Source organism: Sorex araneus, chromosome 1, assembly GCF_027595985.1.
Source record: "Sorex araneus isolate mSorAra2 chromosome 1, mSorAra2.pri, whole genome shotgun sequence".
NCBI classification, from domain to species: domain Eukaryota; kingdom Metazoa; phylum Chordata; class Mammalia; order Eulipotyphla; family Soricidae; genus Sorex; species Sorex araneus.
In genome coordinates, this window is record NC_073302.1 from 191031087 (window position 1) to 191047022 (window position 15936).

Sequence of the window (15936 nt, forward strand, 5' to 3'; positions counted from 1 at the left end):
ACTAGGGGAATTATACCTGGGTGAGCCATGTGCAAGGCAATTGCCAGTGTACCCTCTAACAACTCAATTTTTTTTTTTCTTTCTGGGTCACACCTGGCAGTGCACAGGGGTTACTCCTGGCTCTGCACTCAGGACTCACCCCTGACGGTGCTCAGGGGACCATATGGGATGCTGAGAATTGAATCTGGGCCGGCTGTGTGCAAGTAAATGCCTTACCCGCTGTGCTATCACTCCAGCCCCATCAAACAGGTTTTTTTTTAAATTAAATTTTAGGGGGCCTGTGCTCGTTTCGGCAGCACATATACTAAAGCTGGAACAATACAGAGAAGATTAGCATGGCCCCTGCACAAGGATGACAGGCAAATTCGTGATATTGTCTGCCATAGAGGCAGGGGGAGGGTGGGAAAGGGGGGATATACCTGGGACATTGGTGGTGGGGAATGTGCACAGGTAGAGGGATGGGTGTTTGATCATTGTGAGATTGTAACCCAAACATGAAAGCTTGTAACTATCTCACGGTGATTCAATAAAATTAAAAAAAAAATTAAATAAAAATAAATTTTAAAAAACCTAAAAAGAAATTTTAGGGGGCCTAAGAAGCAGGGAGTACAGAAGGGAGGATGTTTGCTTTGCATGTAGACAATCTGGCATCAATCCTCAGCATCCAGTATGGTCCCCTGAGCACCACCAGGAGTCATCCCTGAGTGCAGAAACAGGAGTAACCCCTGAACATCGCCAGGTGTGGATCCCAAACCCAAGTAAAATAAAATTGTATTTGCTTATTGATTCTGAGCCATACCTGACCAATACTCTGGCCCCACCCCAAGCAGTTCTTATGGAGTCTTCCCCAGGGCAAATATTGCCCTGATCCTGGAGTGCTTTCTTCCCTACCACATTCCTGCTGCTCCCTATCCACCTGACAGGCCCCTGCCCTCCTTCACAGGCTTTCTCTCCTCTGAGTATGGACATGTTGCTCTTTCCTATAGTATTTCTATATCCTATGTTTTCTTGAACCTGGCTGATCCCTGTTTGCCCTCTACACTTTTTATTGATCTATTTTGTTTTGGGGCCAAATAACCCTGGTGATGGTAAGAGGTTACTACTGGCTTTGTGCTCAGGACCAAAACTGGGTTCGCTATGTACAAGGCAAGGACCCTATCACTGTGCTCTTGGTCTCTTGCACCTCAGTTTAAATGTCAAGCCACCCATAATAGCTCAAGGGGCTGAGCCTCCGCATTGAATGCAGGACTGTTCTATCCACAGCACCTTCTGGTCCCCAAGCATGAATGGGCATGGCCCTGGGCACTGTACTGTGAGTAGCTCCTGAGTCCTGCTGGGTGTGACCCAGAATTAACAAAATTGTCATCTCTGTATCACCTTCAATGCCTCCTCCAGCACCATCCCACATGACTGGCCTCTAAGTCGTCAAAACACTTATATCTCTTATAAGTCACTGACATTTCCTTTTTTTTCTTTTTGGATCACACCCAGCGTTGCTCAGGGATTACTCCTGGCTCTGCATTCAAGAATTACTCCTGGTGGTGCTTGGGGGACCATATGGGATGCCAGGGATTGAACCCAGATCGGCCATGTGCAAGGCAAACACCCTACCCGCTGTGCTATCGCTCCAGCCCCTGCTGTTTTCTTCTGGTCTTCAGTACTTTCCACTAGACTCAGCTCCTCTAAGGTAGCCCCATATCTCTGGTAATCCCAGGACCCAGAATGATACTTGGCAGAGGCCTGATCAGCACTTCCCCAGAGAACACACAAAGGCTTTTGCACATCTCGGAGAGCCTCTCTCTTCCCCCCACTCAGCACTCTCCAGGTGTGCAACCGGCAGATGTGGAAGAAGTTGTCCAGCATGGAGTACAGACCCTGGTGATCGGCCGAGGGATGAACAAAGCACTGAAGGTATGAGTTGGTGACTGCAGAGCCTCCCATTACTGTGTGTGTGTGTGTGTGTGTGTGTGTGTGTGTGTGTGTGTGTGTGTGTGTGTGTGTGTGTGTGTGTGTGTGTGTGTGTGTGTGTGTGTACGCGCGCGCGCGCGCGCTCTCTAAGTTAGCTGAACCAGTAACTGCATGGGACAGAATGTCAACATGCACTGTCCTGCTCCTTTGTGCTGGCCTCTCCACTCTCTCTGACTCTGCCTCAGAAAACCTGCTCATGGTCACTCCTGGCAGAACTCAAGGGAGCCCATGTGATGCTGGAAATTGCTGGCTGCAAGCACCTTCCCACTGCCCTATCTTTCTGTTCCCCATTAGATTCTTAACTAAATTAACCGTCATGCCAACCCTTTGTGCTAAGTCCAAATATTTCTCTTTATATAGAAGTCCATTTCTTGGCCCTGGTCACGCTGCTGAGCAGTGACTACACCCTCCCTGGGCTCTGGGCACACAAAACATGATGCTTGGGCTTCCTAAGGGGTATGCTGGGTCATTGGGAGATGGGAAGAGTTTTCTGTGTCATGCACTTGCGAGTCTGGACCTTGGCCCAGACTCACTCATTTTTCCCCCTCTATGCAGGTGCTCCCATCCACGGTGCAGTACCTCGAGCAGCATGGCATCAATGTGCAGATCCTGCAGACGGAGCAGGCAGTGAGGGAGTATAACTCTCTGGCTGCCCAAGGTGTCAGGGTTGGGGGGGTCTTCCATTCCACCTGCTGACAGGGCTGAAGATGGGAATAAATCCCTCAGGAGTCACATCTGCGGCTCTCGCTTCTACCCTCCACACTAGCCCCATAGCTGTTTGTGGCGGGGAACCCTATGTGTTAGCTTTGGGGTCCAGAGGGGCTCTACATTTCTACTAGTGACTCTTAGCTACCATGAGGGCCTGAAGCTCCTGAGCTGCTTGGTCCATGATGTAAAGGTTTACTGAGTCACATGTGTAGCTAAGTGGCCTCCAGGGAGACCTTGTGACGCCTGGGATGGAACAAGGGCCAGGTGTATGTAAGGTGGGTGCCTTAACTCTGCCCAGCTCTTGCCCCTCTCCAGTTTTTGTTTTGGGGTCACAGTATTGTTGAGGGCTTACCCCTGGCTCTGTGCTCAGGGGTACTCCTGGCATGGCTCAGAGGATCATATGGGATGCCAGGGATTGAACCCAGGTCAGCCATGGGCAAGGCAAAAGTCCTACCCACTGTACTGTCTTTTCCAGCCCTCCCATCCCCTCATCCAAGCATTCCCGAGCAGTCGCTTACCCGGGCCCTGTGTGGACCCAGGGATGCAATGAGTCTGCCAAGTCCCCATCCAGAGGATGGAGCTATGAAGTAACTTGAAAATCACAAGAGACGATCACCAAAGGTCAATGATGTGGAGAGAAGAATCTGCTAAAAGGCAGATTCCCAGCATTATTTGGCCAACTGTCATCTTCTCAGAACCACCCTGGAAATAATTTCTGGTATTTGGGTTCACCTGTCAGTGCTCAGGAGTGGTTCCTGGCACCTGCTCAGCCCACTGAACTTTTCCCAAGGCCCCCCCCCACCCCAAGCCAATCACACTGAAGCTACTACTAGCCATCTGCACATCTCCCAGAGCCCCTCACCAAACCTGGATTGTATCAGCCCCTGGGGAAAACACGAGATGAAGGAAAAGAGAAGAAATGGGTATAGCAATAGTAGCGGGTACCGTGCTCGCCTTATACATGGCCAACCCAGGTTCTATTCCCAGCACCCCAGATGGTCCCCGCAAGCAACTCTAGGAATGACTCCTGAGCACTGCTGGGTACACCCTCCTCCCCAAAACAAAAAACTAAAACAGGGAGAACAGATGCAAGATAAAGGAAAGAATAGGTGTAGAGACAGGAATGAGGATGCACCTTCTGCTTTCAACCACATTCCTTGGTCCAGGCACTGCTATGGAATCCAGAAAAATAGCAGTAAAAGTTTGGTTGTTTTTTTTTGGGGGGGGGAGGGGTGTGTTAGGGAGCAGTTAACATTTAAGTAGTGGTCAAGGATTTCAGGGCCACTCCCAAGGGTACTTGGTACCAGGATCCAGGACGTTGGATTTTTCAGGGATTTGGCCTTTTGGTCCAGGGAATCACTGGGGCCTCTCTGGTGATGGCAAGGTGTATTGTATACCTTGTATACAGGGAGTTCACTTGTGCCCTGATGCCTGTGACCTACCCAGAGCCCAGCAGTAAGAAGTGCCAACATGGGCTTGTGTTCATTTTCTTATGTGAAACATAAGCCAATGAACAAAAACATGACCATGGTCTGCTATCTGGGAAAATCAGCCAGAAAAGACGGCAGAGACCATGGGCTATATATATATATATATTTTTGCTTTTTTGGGTCACACCTGGCGATGCACAGGGGTTACTCCTGGTTCTACACTCAGGAATTACTCCTGGCGGTGCTCAGGGGACCATATGGGATGCTGGGATTCGAGCCCGGGTCGGCTGCGTGCAAGGCAAATGCCCTACCCGCTGTGCTATCGCTCCAGCCCCCCATGGGCTATATTTCAAGTGAAGTGACCCATGAAGTGACAGTGAGAGGTGACCCCAACCCCACCCCCCAAGTCTCACCCCACCCACACTTCTCTCTGAGCCTCATATTACTGCACTGGGGAGCAAAGTCCTGAACTCAGGGCCCTAATGCCTATGAAAGCACCTTCCTGGCTCAGCTTTTGTTCTGAAATAGTGTTTCCATCCATTCTCTACCAACAGACCAGTGAGCTGGAGGCCAATGAACAAGGCTCACATACCACTCAGGCAGAAATAAGCAACACTATTAGGAATAATTTACATGGAGCTATGCTACCACGTGATCTACATGAACCATGTTAAATGACAATGACTTTTTTTTTTTTAATCACCACAAGATAGTTACAAAGTTGTTTGGGATTCTGTGTCCCCCTTCCCTTCAGCCATGCCCCTCCCCACCTTTATGGCAAGTACTTCTCCTCCTGCCCCCCTCCTTTCTCTCCTTCTGGCATTATGGTTTGTAATACAGCTACTGAAAGGTTATATTTATCCCTTTACCTGCTTCCAGCATTCCTTCCTCCAGGATCAGTTCTTGTCCAGAGTGATCATTTTCATCTATTACTGTCATAGTGGACCTCTCTACCCAAACTGCCCTCCCTCCTTCACCACTTGTACCAAGTTTCCAACCATGGACCAATCCTGTTGGCCTTTGCTTCTACTGTCTCATGTTTTTATCTCCCACAAATGAGTGCAATCATTCTATGTCTGCCCCTCTCCTTCTAACTCATTTCACTCAGCATGATACTCTTCATGTCCGTCTATTTATAAGAAAATCTCATGACTTCATTTTACCTGGTGGCTGCTAAGTATTCCATTGTGTAGATGTGCCATAGTTTCTTTATCCTGTCGTCTGTTCTCAGGTACTCAGGTTGTTCCCAGATTCTGGCTATTGTGAATAGTGCTGCAGTGAACAGAGAAGTGCAGATGGCTTTTTGGGCCTCCGGGGTGTATTCCCAGAAGTGGTATTGATAGGTCCTATGGAAGCTCAATTTCTAGTGTTTTTGAGAAATGCCCATATTGTTTTTCAAAAAGGCTGGACAGGTTCGCAGTCCCAACAGGGCAAGAGTCCCTTTCTCCCCACATCCACACCAGCACTAGTTGTTCTTGTTCTTTTTGATGTAGACCAGTCTCATTGTTGTTCTGATTTCGATCTCCCTGATGATTAGGATGTAGAGTACATTTTTGTGCCTTTTGGCCATTCCTATTTCTTCTTTGAAGAAGTTTCTGTTAATTTTTTTCTCTCCACTCTTTGATGAAGGTGGATTTTTTTTTTCTCGTAAAGGTGGATTTTTTTTCTTGGTAAAGTTCTACCAGTGCCTTATGTATCTTTGCTATTACTCCCTTATCAGTTAGGTTTTGGGTAAATAATTTTTCCCATCCCATTGACTATCTCTGTGTCTTGTGTACAGAAGCTTAAAGTAGTCTCATTTGTTTCTCTTTGCTTCCACTTGCTTGGTCACCAGTGGTATTTCATCTTTAGCTTCAATGTCATGGAGGGTTTCTGCCTATGTTTTCCTCTATGTACATAATGGATTCCAAAAGCATTATACAGATTCAGTGCAGTCCCTACAAGGATACCCACAACATTTTCAAAGGCACGCCCTACCCGTTGTTCTATTGCTCCAGCCCATTTTATACACACACACACACACACACATGTATACACACACACACACACACACACACACACATTTTTTTTTTTTTTGCCAGACCCCATGGGCTGAAGCGATAGCAAGAGGTGATGCACTAAGCCCACAAGAGCCATTTTAGCCCAAGTGAGTCCTGAAGCAGAGCAAGATGACCTGAAGAGCTACTTACGGTTCAAGGTTTGGTATGTCAAACATCCAAAAGGGAGAGGGAGCCAGTCCAGGAGACTGCACAGTGGGGCAGGTTCAGAAGAGGTCAGGCTTCATCCTCCTGGATCAGGTGCAACCAGACTGGGGCTTTCACGGACTGTGCTCAGGAAGGGCACCGAGGGCAGGATCAAGTCAAGAGCTCTGGAGGGGCACAATTGGTGCAGTGCTGTGCCACAGGCAGCAGGAAGTCTGAGGGCCCCCGCTGCCACTAAAGGGGATCTCAGCAACCACGCGTGAGCAGGAGCACTGCGATGTATGAGCATCATACACAGTACAACCACATGGATGTGAGCCCCACAACCCAGGTGTAGCCCTGATGAAAACCACAACCAAGTGTGTGCAACCCCAGCCTTTCACAACAGAGAAAGGAAACAGGATGCTTCCTAAAGTACTGTGAGAGAGAAAAGCTGGAAGATGTCAAATGGAGAACGCTAGCTGCTCTGGGGGTGAGGGACATGGAGCCAAGAGCAGCCCCCAGAGGATGCCCTGTACAAACAAGCTCCAGTCTGAGCCTCGCTGAGTCCCTCTCAGGCTCACACAGGCACGTGAGGACAAGATGCTGCAGCAGAGTTCCCTGTGTGGCACCAGGTCCACTGCAGTCAAAGTGCAACCAGATACAGAGAAACCAAGATGCTTCCGTTTCTCTCAATGTGAGGACTACAGCAGGGCTTAGTCCCGAGTGGTACTGGAATTCCTTCTCAGCGAACTCCTGGAAGCTATTTAACCTCAGTTTAAACATGCCAACAGGGCAAGTGGGGACTTCCTCATATAGAACATGTCAAATTTTTCTCTCATTGGGGTGAAGGGGTAGGGGCACACACCTGACAGACTCAGGGCTTCCTCTTGGCTCTGCAATCAGTGACCAGTCCTGGCAAGACTCGGTGACCATATGGGATACTGGGAATGGAACCAGTGTAAGCTGTGTGCAAGATCAGTGCCCAACCTGTGCACTATCTTTCTGGCAAAATAATCTGCCTTTAGTCAATCTATATAAACTTAAGCTTTTTCAAGATTGCAATTTGGGTCACATTTGCAATGGTATCAACGTTTATGGCTTTAATGCATCTACCAGACATACCACACTATTACATTATAGCTGCACTCCTTTTCCTGTCCTGGGAGGTGTGTGGGTTTTGTCTCTTAGGAGCCCTGGGGCCTTTTTTTTTTTTTTTTTTTGCTTTGCTTTTTGGGTCATACACAGTGATGCAGAGGAGTTACTCCTGGCTCCTGCACTCAGGAATTACTCCTGGCGGTGCTGGGGAAACATATGGGATGCTGGGAATCGAACCTGGTTTGGCCATGTGCAAGGCAAACGCCCTACCAGCTGTGCTATTACTCCAGCCCCTTGGGGCCTTCTTAGAGATTCTATCTCAGAGGGGCAGCAGTGCCCCCTGGAACTGAGGCCTGCTGCATATACAGCCTGTGCCCTCTGGTCCTGGCTGGGAAAAGACTGGGCCTCCTGTGCGTCAAGCCCTAGATTCACAATCAGTCTGTACAATCTCTGTACTCTTTCATGCAACGAATGAGACTTCCATGGCTTATGACTGGCTCCCACTTCCCTCAAGCCCTGTTTCTTCTCTGAAATATAGTTCTACTGCTTTTTGGGGTCTCACCATAAAAACAGGCTGTGCCGGCATTCCCCTCAGGGAGGAAAAGGACTCATTCTCTGGCCTAGCCATTCCCTGCTTAAAGGAAGAATGCCAGCAAGGTGCTGAACATTGTAGGCAAGTCAGAAGCTGCCAGGAAAAGGGTTTTCTATCACAGCAGTTCTCAGCCTGGCCCTAATGAAGAAACCTTTGACAAGACACCAGTCCAGTAATCCTGGGATAGAAAGTGGGATCTTTACCATTTAGTCTTCTTGAAATGCCAGAACTGAACTTTATTGAGGGAAGGATGGGCATAAAGGAATGGACCCAAGGGTTTTGATTTTCTAGAAACATAATAACGCATCCTGTGCTTGATGCCACATGTCACGGAACAGAGCTCAGCGCCTGGCGGGTTTGGGCATTATATAAACCTTCACTGGCTTGCTGAAGGGGATGGTGCCCTCGATGCCAGCTTCCACCTGTGGGGTCACATCACCTCCCTCCACCCAAGGGGCTTTGGGGGTGCGTGGATCAGAACTGTAGGCCAGCAGCAGCCTCACCTCCACCTGGCACGGCTCTGGAAAAGAAGAAAACAGCAAAAACATCAAAGACGAAGCCAGCACCCACTGCTGGGATGAAATGTTCACAGAGAGCAGCAACAGCAATGGAAGCAGCAGGATTTCCAGAATATTCTCTATCTGAGCTCACATCCTTCCCTTCCTCGTGATGGATCCCAAGTCTGCCATGCAGCTTCTCCACCTGCACACCTACCGTGTGAGCAAGCTCATACCCCTCTTTCAAAGCCTTCCAGCTCAGGAACCTTCCCCTGCTCAAGCCTAGGGCCCTGTGGCAGCCCAAGGATACACTTGGTCTGCATGACACTCAATGCCAGGGCCTTGGAGTCTGTGGTTACCCTCCCACTTCTTTACAACAGAGCACCCAGCGTGTGCAGGCAACAGGCCTATACAGGGTGATACACCTGGTCTGCATGACACTCAGTGCCAGGGCCTTGGAGTCTGTGGTTACCCTCCCACTTCTTTACAACAGAGCACCCAGCGTGTGCAGGCAACAGGTCTATACAGGGTGAGCAGGCCTCCTGCACCCCCAGGACACAGAGCTCTGTGGGGGTGGGGGAGTATCCAGCATCCACATCTAAAGGGGCAAAGGGAAGGGAGGACAGGGACTCAGAGGTGGTCAGGCAGTCATGGCCCAGTGTTAAGTGACAAGCGCCTCATACCGAGAACAGGAAGAGCAAAATCCAGCCATGAAGTGGGTCAATGGAACAAACAATGGACAGGGCACATGCAAAGCCGGTGTTCACTTTTCACCCTACAAAAGGGTGTCTCCTTCAGGGACACTGATGGGATCATAGGAGGGGAGTGGGAGAGCAGGTTAATGCACCGATCAGCTTGTGCTAGGAGAGGAGCCAGATAACAGGAGATACCCTGTACACTGTGCAAAGGCAGCAGGGACAAGGGACACTGTCCAGACAGAATAGGGACACCTACATGGTGCCAGCCTGCTGTGAGGCTAGAGACCTCTCATGATCTTCCCAGCTGGTTCTGCCTCCCTGACACTGCGCCTCCCGTGCAGGCCTCACCATTCCTTCCCCAGCCTGGCAGAGTGGAACGGAGCCCCCAAATTCACCTGACCTCTCACCCATTTTCCAAGGGAAGTCACTGAGCACTGCTCCTGTTCTGAGGGAACAAAAGGAAGCCCAGCCCCAACCCCTCAGCTACCTGTGTTCTTGAAATGTCCAGTACCACCCACTTGGGGACCCACTAAACTAGAAGGACAGGGAAGTTACACAGGAGCTGGATGGGGTCAACCCCTGACACCATATGGACCCCTGAGAACCAGCAGAGGGACCAGGTAGCCCCTCACATTGCAAGCAGCAACCAGCAGTGAAGTGCCAGCCTAGTGGCTGAATGCTGCCAAGTTCACTAAGCATGACTTGAGAGACACCCCATAAAAACACTGCATGCGACTAAGGGAGCTCAATGAAACAGAACAAATGCTGTGTGATCACATGTATCTGTACAATCTGAAGAACAACTAACACAAAACAGATTGACAAGTCAGGGCACCGAGGTCTAGCAGACAGGGTGAGACTGGGAATGCAAATGACAGTGTAACAGAAAAAAGATATGCCATAGGACAAGGTTGGGAGCCTCAGCCTCATCTTGTTGGGCTTTGGGGCTCGCTCCTTGCTCTGCTCAGGGACTGAGGTTCAGGGCTGTCACTGTTAAAGGCGAACATCTTCATTGCTCTATTTCTCCACTCCTTCAATCCTCTTTTTTTTGGGGGGTGTGGGGGGGTTGGGCCACTCCGGGCATTGCTCCAGGTACCATATGGGATGCCATGGATTGAACCCAGGTTGGCCATGTGCAAGGCAAGTGCTCTATCCATTGTATTATTTATCCAGCTCTTCATGCTCATTTTGAAGGCTTGAAGACAGATTGAGAAGTTGGTGTCTGTTCAAGATGATACAGCCAGTCAGAAGTAGAATCAGGACAGATCCCAGGGCCTTTCCATAGGCCTCAATTCCATCAAAGCTCCTATGCATTTCGACCCATCCAAGGAAATAGAGAGAACCTGGCAATCAGGTGTTAACTGATATTTTTCTGGAAAAAGGGGCAGTAGGCCAAATAAGTTCATGAAGTTCTGGGTCCCCAATATGCACTTTTAAGTTTCTTAAGAAATCAGTAAAATTCTCACCAAGTCTGGTTTAACACATACTATTCAAACTGCATAAAAGACCCAGATGCTTAAGGGCATGTGGGATGCCCAGGGATGACTCCTACCTGTCCAGGCGGTGTGGGAGAGATACACCTGAGTGAGAAGTCGGTGTCGCCCCGGACCAGGATTCCGGAAATCAGCAGGCTTTGGGTGGATTATCTGAGCCTGGCCATCAGGATATAAGACCTGGGAGGTGACAGCAGAGACAAGAGGTTGTGACATTATCACAGGACCTCATCACAGGACACCTCCTGGAAGTCGTGACAGGAGGGAAAGGAAGGTGGCAACTTCACATAGGGATACACCACTGCCCACCCCAACCAGACCAGCACCTGCTGAGGGCTTTCTGGATTCCAGGGCCAGCCCATGACAGAAATAGAATGTTAAGTGCATGCAACGAATTACTGACAAAGGAGTCAAGAATATGAAGTGGGGAAAAGGAATCTTCCTTAACCTATGGTACTGAACAGTCAAATGCAACTGAATGAAACCAAACCACTATTCCACATCACACACAATACACTCAAACATTGAGCTAGGAAACTAGCCACAAAGCACCAACAACAACATTCAAGTGAAAAATACCTTGAGACTGATTTTGGCAATATGCCTGTATCTTACATCAAAAGCAAAAATAAGTAACTAGAATTCAATCAAAATAAGTTTTTGCACAACAAAAAAATTGGCAAATGAAAAGGCAGCCTGCAGAATAAAAAATAGAAATATATCCAGTAAAGAATTAATATATAAACTATATAAAGAACACATGTATCTAATTGCAAAAAAGCCAAACAATACACTTTTAAAAATGGAGACACCCCAAAATACAGTTTTCCAAACATGACAGCCAGTGGTCAAGAGGTGTAGGAAAAGATGTTCAATAACATAAATCACCAAGGAACTATCACTGCAACACAACACCTTATAGCCTTAAAGAAAGCTGATTTCTGTGGCCAGAGTAATAGGACAGTGGGTAACACGCAGTTAACCCAGGTTCAATATCCAGTGCCCTATGTGGTCCCCTGCATCCTCAGCACAGAGCCTGGAGTAAGCCCTGAAAAAGCAGGGTGTGGCCCCAAACAAACCCCCCAAAAGCTGATTGTAAAACACAGAAGTGAGCCTGTGGAGGGCAAGAGCCTGAGAGTGCTGGGGACAACGTGAGCTGCTGTAGTCACAGCAGAGAGCAGCCCAGTGTCTCCAAAAGGCTAGTATTAGAATTGCTCTAATACTAATACTAATACTTTGTGGTCAGCCAAACCCACTGACCACACCACCCAGGATCCCAGGACCCCATTCACTGCAGCAATGACAGCAGCCAGTGGGCCCCTCAGTGGATGTAGATAATGGGGCTCATCATCCTATCCTTCTTGTGATAGGATCCCCAATCAGAAGAAAGCAGAGGATCCTACTGTGATACCAAAGATGGCCTGGGAAGCATTAAACTCAGTGAAGTAGAACAAATGCTGTGTGATCTCACTTATCTGTACAATCTGAAACACAAGTAACACAAAACAGACTGGCCATTGCTAAAGGTGGAATGTGGAAGAAATGGGTTAGTATGTCTAAAAAAAATTTTTTTAACAGTTAATGATAAGCATGCTGAAGCATTTGGGGGGAAATGTGCTGGTGTTCCCAATTTACAAAGAGGAATAATCACTTGTAAAACATCATAAAACATGTCAGGTACACAATAATGGAATCTGGGGCCGCAGCAATAATACGGTGAGTAAGGCACTTGCCTTGCTCACATCTGAGTGGGGTTTGATCCCCAGCACTCCACACAGTAGCCTGAGCACAAGACGTGATCCCTGAGCCTGAAGAAGTGAAGAGTAAGCCCTGAGGACAGCCAGTGGAGCCCCCAAAAAGAAGTGAATAAATGGTGGGATTTAAGGTGGTGAGTTCTCAATAATATTCTCCCGACTCTTGAGTCCGGCAGGTCAGGGTTGAAAGAAATCTGTGAGCAGAGTGGGAAGGAGCTGGGAGAGCTGGAGCTTGGTGGAGCACTGAGACAAATGGCGCTCCCTGGTTCCAGCAGCCCACCATGGGTGGAGAGGCAGGGAAAATAGGAAGAGGACCAAAGAAAATAAATAATAATGCAGAAGGAAGGAATTTGCTCTTGCCAGACTCAGCAGCAGAGCTGGCTTTGAACCATGACTCTCCCATGAAGACTCATCCCTTATTTCGGTCTCCAAATCTCTGACCCGCAAGAGGATAACAGAGACACATAGGTCCAACACACAATGATACAAAGGCAATCCCAACACACCTGGACCTTCACTGTGTTCTGAGGGTCCTGTACGTGTTCCAGGGTTGCATCAACATCCAGGGCCACCACCAACCCAGAGGTGAACCGCAGAGGGTTGTCAGACTCGCCTGCAGGCTCAATGATGGTGGCTGAGGCCTTGTGGATCTGGAAGCAAGGAAGGAAGATAGACGTCTATAGCCAACTGGTTCATTCTCATTCTCATTCTCATTCTCTCTCTCTCTCTCTCTCTCTCATTCTCATTCTCTCTCTCTCTCTCTCTCTCTCTCTCTCTCTCTCTCTCTCTCTCTCTCTCTCTCTCTCTCCTTTTCCTCTCTCCCCACTCTTCTCTCTCCACCTTCTCTCCACACAGACACACACACAAAGAGAGAGAGAGACACACACAGACATACACAGACACACACAGACACACAGCTGCAGGCCAAGCCCAAGTCAGCCCACCTGCTCTGGGAGTGGGAGATGCAGGAAGCTGCTCTGGCGCAGCAGGGCCTGCAGGATCCGGACCACTTCTGCAGGCTTGGATGTCACAAGTCGAGGCATAAGGTCCAGAAGCTTGTCCACAAAGCTGTCCTGCAGCTGTGGCAGGTCAGCAATAAAGCACCTGGAAACAAGCACAGATGGACTGTGGGGTCAGGGGCTCTCTCCTCAGTGCTGTCCGCACACTTGCCAAGTGACTGCTTCTGTTGCCACCAAGTCCTACATGCACTTTGGAACTCACAATCTGGACCACGGGGTCATTTTGATTTTTTGTTTTTGTTTTTTCGCTTTTAGGGTCATACCTGGCGATGCACAGGGGTTATTCCTGGCTCTGCAGTCAGGAATTACTCCTGGCGGTGCTCAGGGGAACATATGGGATGCTGGGAATCGAACCTGGGTCGGCCACATGCAAGGCAAACGTCCTACCCGCTGTGCTATCACTCCAGTCCCTATTGATCTCCTTTGGGATTATTTTATGAGTCTCTTGATCATGGCCCATGAATGACCTTACATGGCACAGAAACAGTTTACCACTGCCAGGACCTTCCAGAAGTACCAGGAGTTGGGGGAAGGTGCCCATCTCCGAATCTGGGAAAGCCTGGAGATTTCAGTCACAAAACACGCAAACCTGAATTTTTCATCATATTTTTAATTTTTGGATGGGGCTGGTCCAAGTGGTGAAGTTCAGCCGGTGTATGCAGGGTCCAGTCGGAAGCATGGCAGCGACTGTGCAGGATGGAAGTTTTGGCTGCCAAGGCTCTGCCAGGCTCACCTGCCCCGCCTCCAGGGTATCCCAGATGACTTAGCCTAGCATGGGGTCTGGGAGAAATTCTCACATACACACTCTTAAGGGCTGCAGAGATAAGACAGAGGTTGCATTTGCTTTGCATGTGGCTGACCCAGGTTCAAACCCTGGTACCAAATATGATCCTCTTAGTCCAAGGGATAAATCCTGGGCACAGAGCCAGACGTAAGCCCTACAGGCTGCTGGGTGTGGCCCAAACCCTCATGACCTAAATAATACATTGATTAAACAAAAAGAAAAATTCAAAACCAAAAGTAAACTAGTTCAGATTTGAAACACGGATCTTAAGAGAATCCACATAGGGTATATTACTGGCTGGGGTACAGCACCTGATACTGAAGGGTGATATTTCACCCAAGCACTGTAGAAGGACTCAAATGAACCAAGAATGAGTACAGACTTAGTTAAACCTTGGGTGTGGTAAAGTTCCTGGGGGTTGAGAAAAGTTAAACTGAGATTTAATCACGTCTCTGCCATCCCTGAGTCACTTTCTCTCCACTGTGGTACTGCCAGCACACAGGACTGCTAACTCCTCTGACTCCCGCTTATCTGCTATATCAGATACAATCAAGTTGCTTTGAAAAACATCTCAGTAGCATGTCTATGCTGCAAAATAAGTTACCATTGTATAATTTATTTTAAATTGTTTAGAAATATACAAGTTTAAGAACGGGGGCGGGGGGGAGAACAGCCAAGTTGTAATTTTATTTTTCAGTAATAGTTTAATGACAAAACTTATCTTTTTATGGCGCATTTTAGTGCTGAACCCAAACAACATTTGATGTTTTAAATATTCTGCTTCCATATGGTGAAGTCTGAAGATTAGACACCATTAGCAAAAAAACACACAAGTAAGGGCAAACAGCAATAGTTAAACTTGGCTTCAGGGTTAAACAAGGATTTTTACTTGTAAATCTGAGTCTCTACACACACAGGCCAAAGAATGATGAAATACCTCTGAAAAAAGTCCACTTCCTGTAAAAATCTTTCACACATCCCAAATAAAGGGTCAACCCTGTAGGATAGGAAAAAAGTAGAATAAAGAATAGTTTGTTCACAGTGATTCATAAAATTAAAAAAAAAAATTTAGTTCGTAAAACGTGACCACTAATAGATGGAGCAATAGTACAGAGGATGTAAGTACAGTGGGTACAAGGCGCCTGCCTTATATACATGGTCAACCCCAAATTTAATCCCCATATGGTCCCCTGAGGCTCACCAAGAAGTAATCCCTGACCAGAGCCAGGAGTAAGCACTGAGCACTGCCAAGTGTGGCCCCAATACAAAAAAAAAAAAAGTGTACAACAGGTAGCAAAGACCAAAGTCTCAATAAGCCAAGCCCACATAAAAGCACTAAGAATAAACTATAGTATGAAAATTATCTTTTTCTTCCTTAGGAGGAGACATAATGGTTTGCAAATTTCACTGTTCTATTAAGTGTCCATTCAAACTGAGATTTATTCAGAAGCTCTTCTGTAGGGGTAGAATTATTTCTTTCATGAGGCTGGAGCAATAGCACAGCGGGTAGGGCGTTTGCCTTGCACGCAGCCAACCCAGATTCGATTCCCAGCATCCCATATGGTCACCTGAGCACCACCAGGAGTAATTCCTGAGTGCAGAGCCAGGAGTAACCCCTGCGCATCACCAAGTGTGACACAAAAATTAAAAAAAAAAAATTATTTCTTTCATTACTAGATGAGTGTATTTGTTAAATAGCTGTTTATAAGGCAAAA

At 47.9% G+C, this 15936-nt stretch overlaps 2 protein-coding genes and 1 non-coding gene across 9 annotated transcripts in view; 2 read left to right on the forward strand and 1 right to left on the reverse strand.

The window, feature by feature from the left end:
• The window catches only part of AAMDC (adipogenesis associated Mth938 domain containing), a 31494-nt gene extending 19375 nt beyond the window's left edge, over nucleotides 1-12119 (forward strand). For 4 of the 6 annotated variants that reach the window (XM_055118995.1, XM_055119121.1, XM_055119062.1 and 1 more), the window contains 2 exons: nucleotides 1816-1911; nucleotides 2524-2702. In XM_055118995.1, coding sequence (XP_054974970.1) covers nucleotides 1816-1911; nucleotides 2524-2664 — 237 coding nt within the window. In that variant the 3' untranslated portion in view covers nucleotides 2665-2702. Of the gene's footprint in view, nucleotides 1-1815; nucleotides 1912-2523; nucleotides 2703-4660; nucleotides 7364-12034 lie in introns of those variants that run through there. The other 2 variants (XM_055119250.1, XM_055118928.1) reach the window with 2 other exon arrangements.
• Nucleotides 281-387, forward strand: LOC129401341 (U6 spliceosomal RNA). The gene has a single exon (XR_008628271.1). It is a non-coding gene; the product is annotated as a U6 spliceosomal RNA (small nuclear RNA).
• The window catches only part of INTS4 (integrator complex subunit 4), a 97073-nt gene continuing 89301 nt past the window's right edge, over nucleotides 8165-15936 (reverse strand). For both annotated transcript variants that reach the window (XM_055118715.1, XM_055118674.1), the window contains 5 exons: nucleotides 15159-15218; nucleotides 13363-13522; nucleotides 12925-13068; nucleotides 10724-10844; nucleotides 8165-8496 (listed from right to left, as the gene is read on the reverse strand). In XM_055118715.1, the coding sequence (XP_054974690.1) occupies nucleotides 8318-8496; nucleotides 10724-10844; nucleotides 12925-13068; nucleotides 13363-13522; nucleotides 15159-15218 (664 nt within the window). In that variant the 3' untranslated portion in view covers nucleotides 8165-8317. The remainder of the gene's footprint in view (nucleotides 8497-10723; nucleotides 10845-12924; nucleotides 13069-13362; nucleotides 13523-15158; nucleotides 15219-15936) is intronic.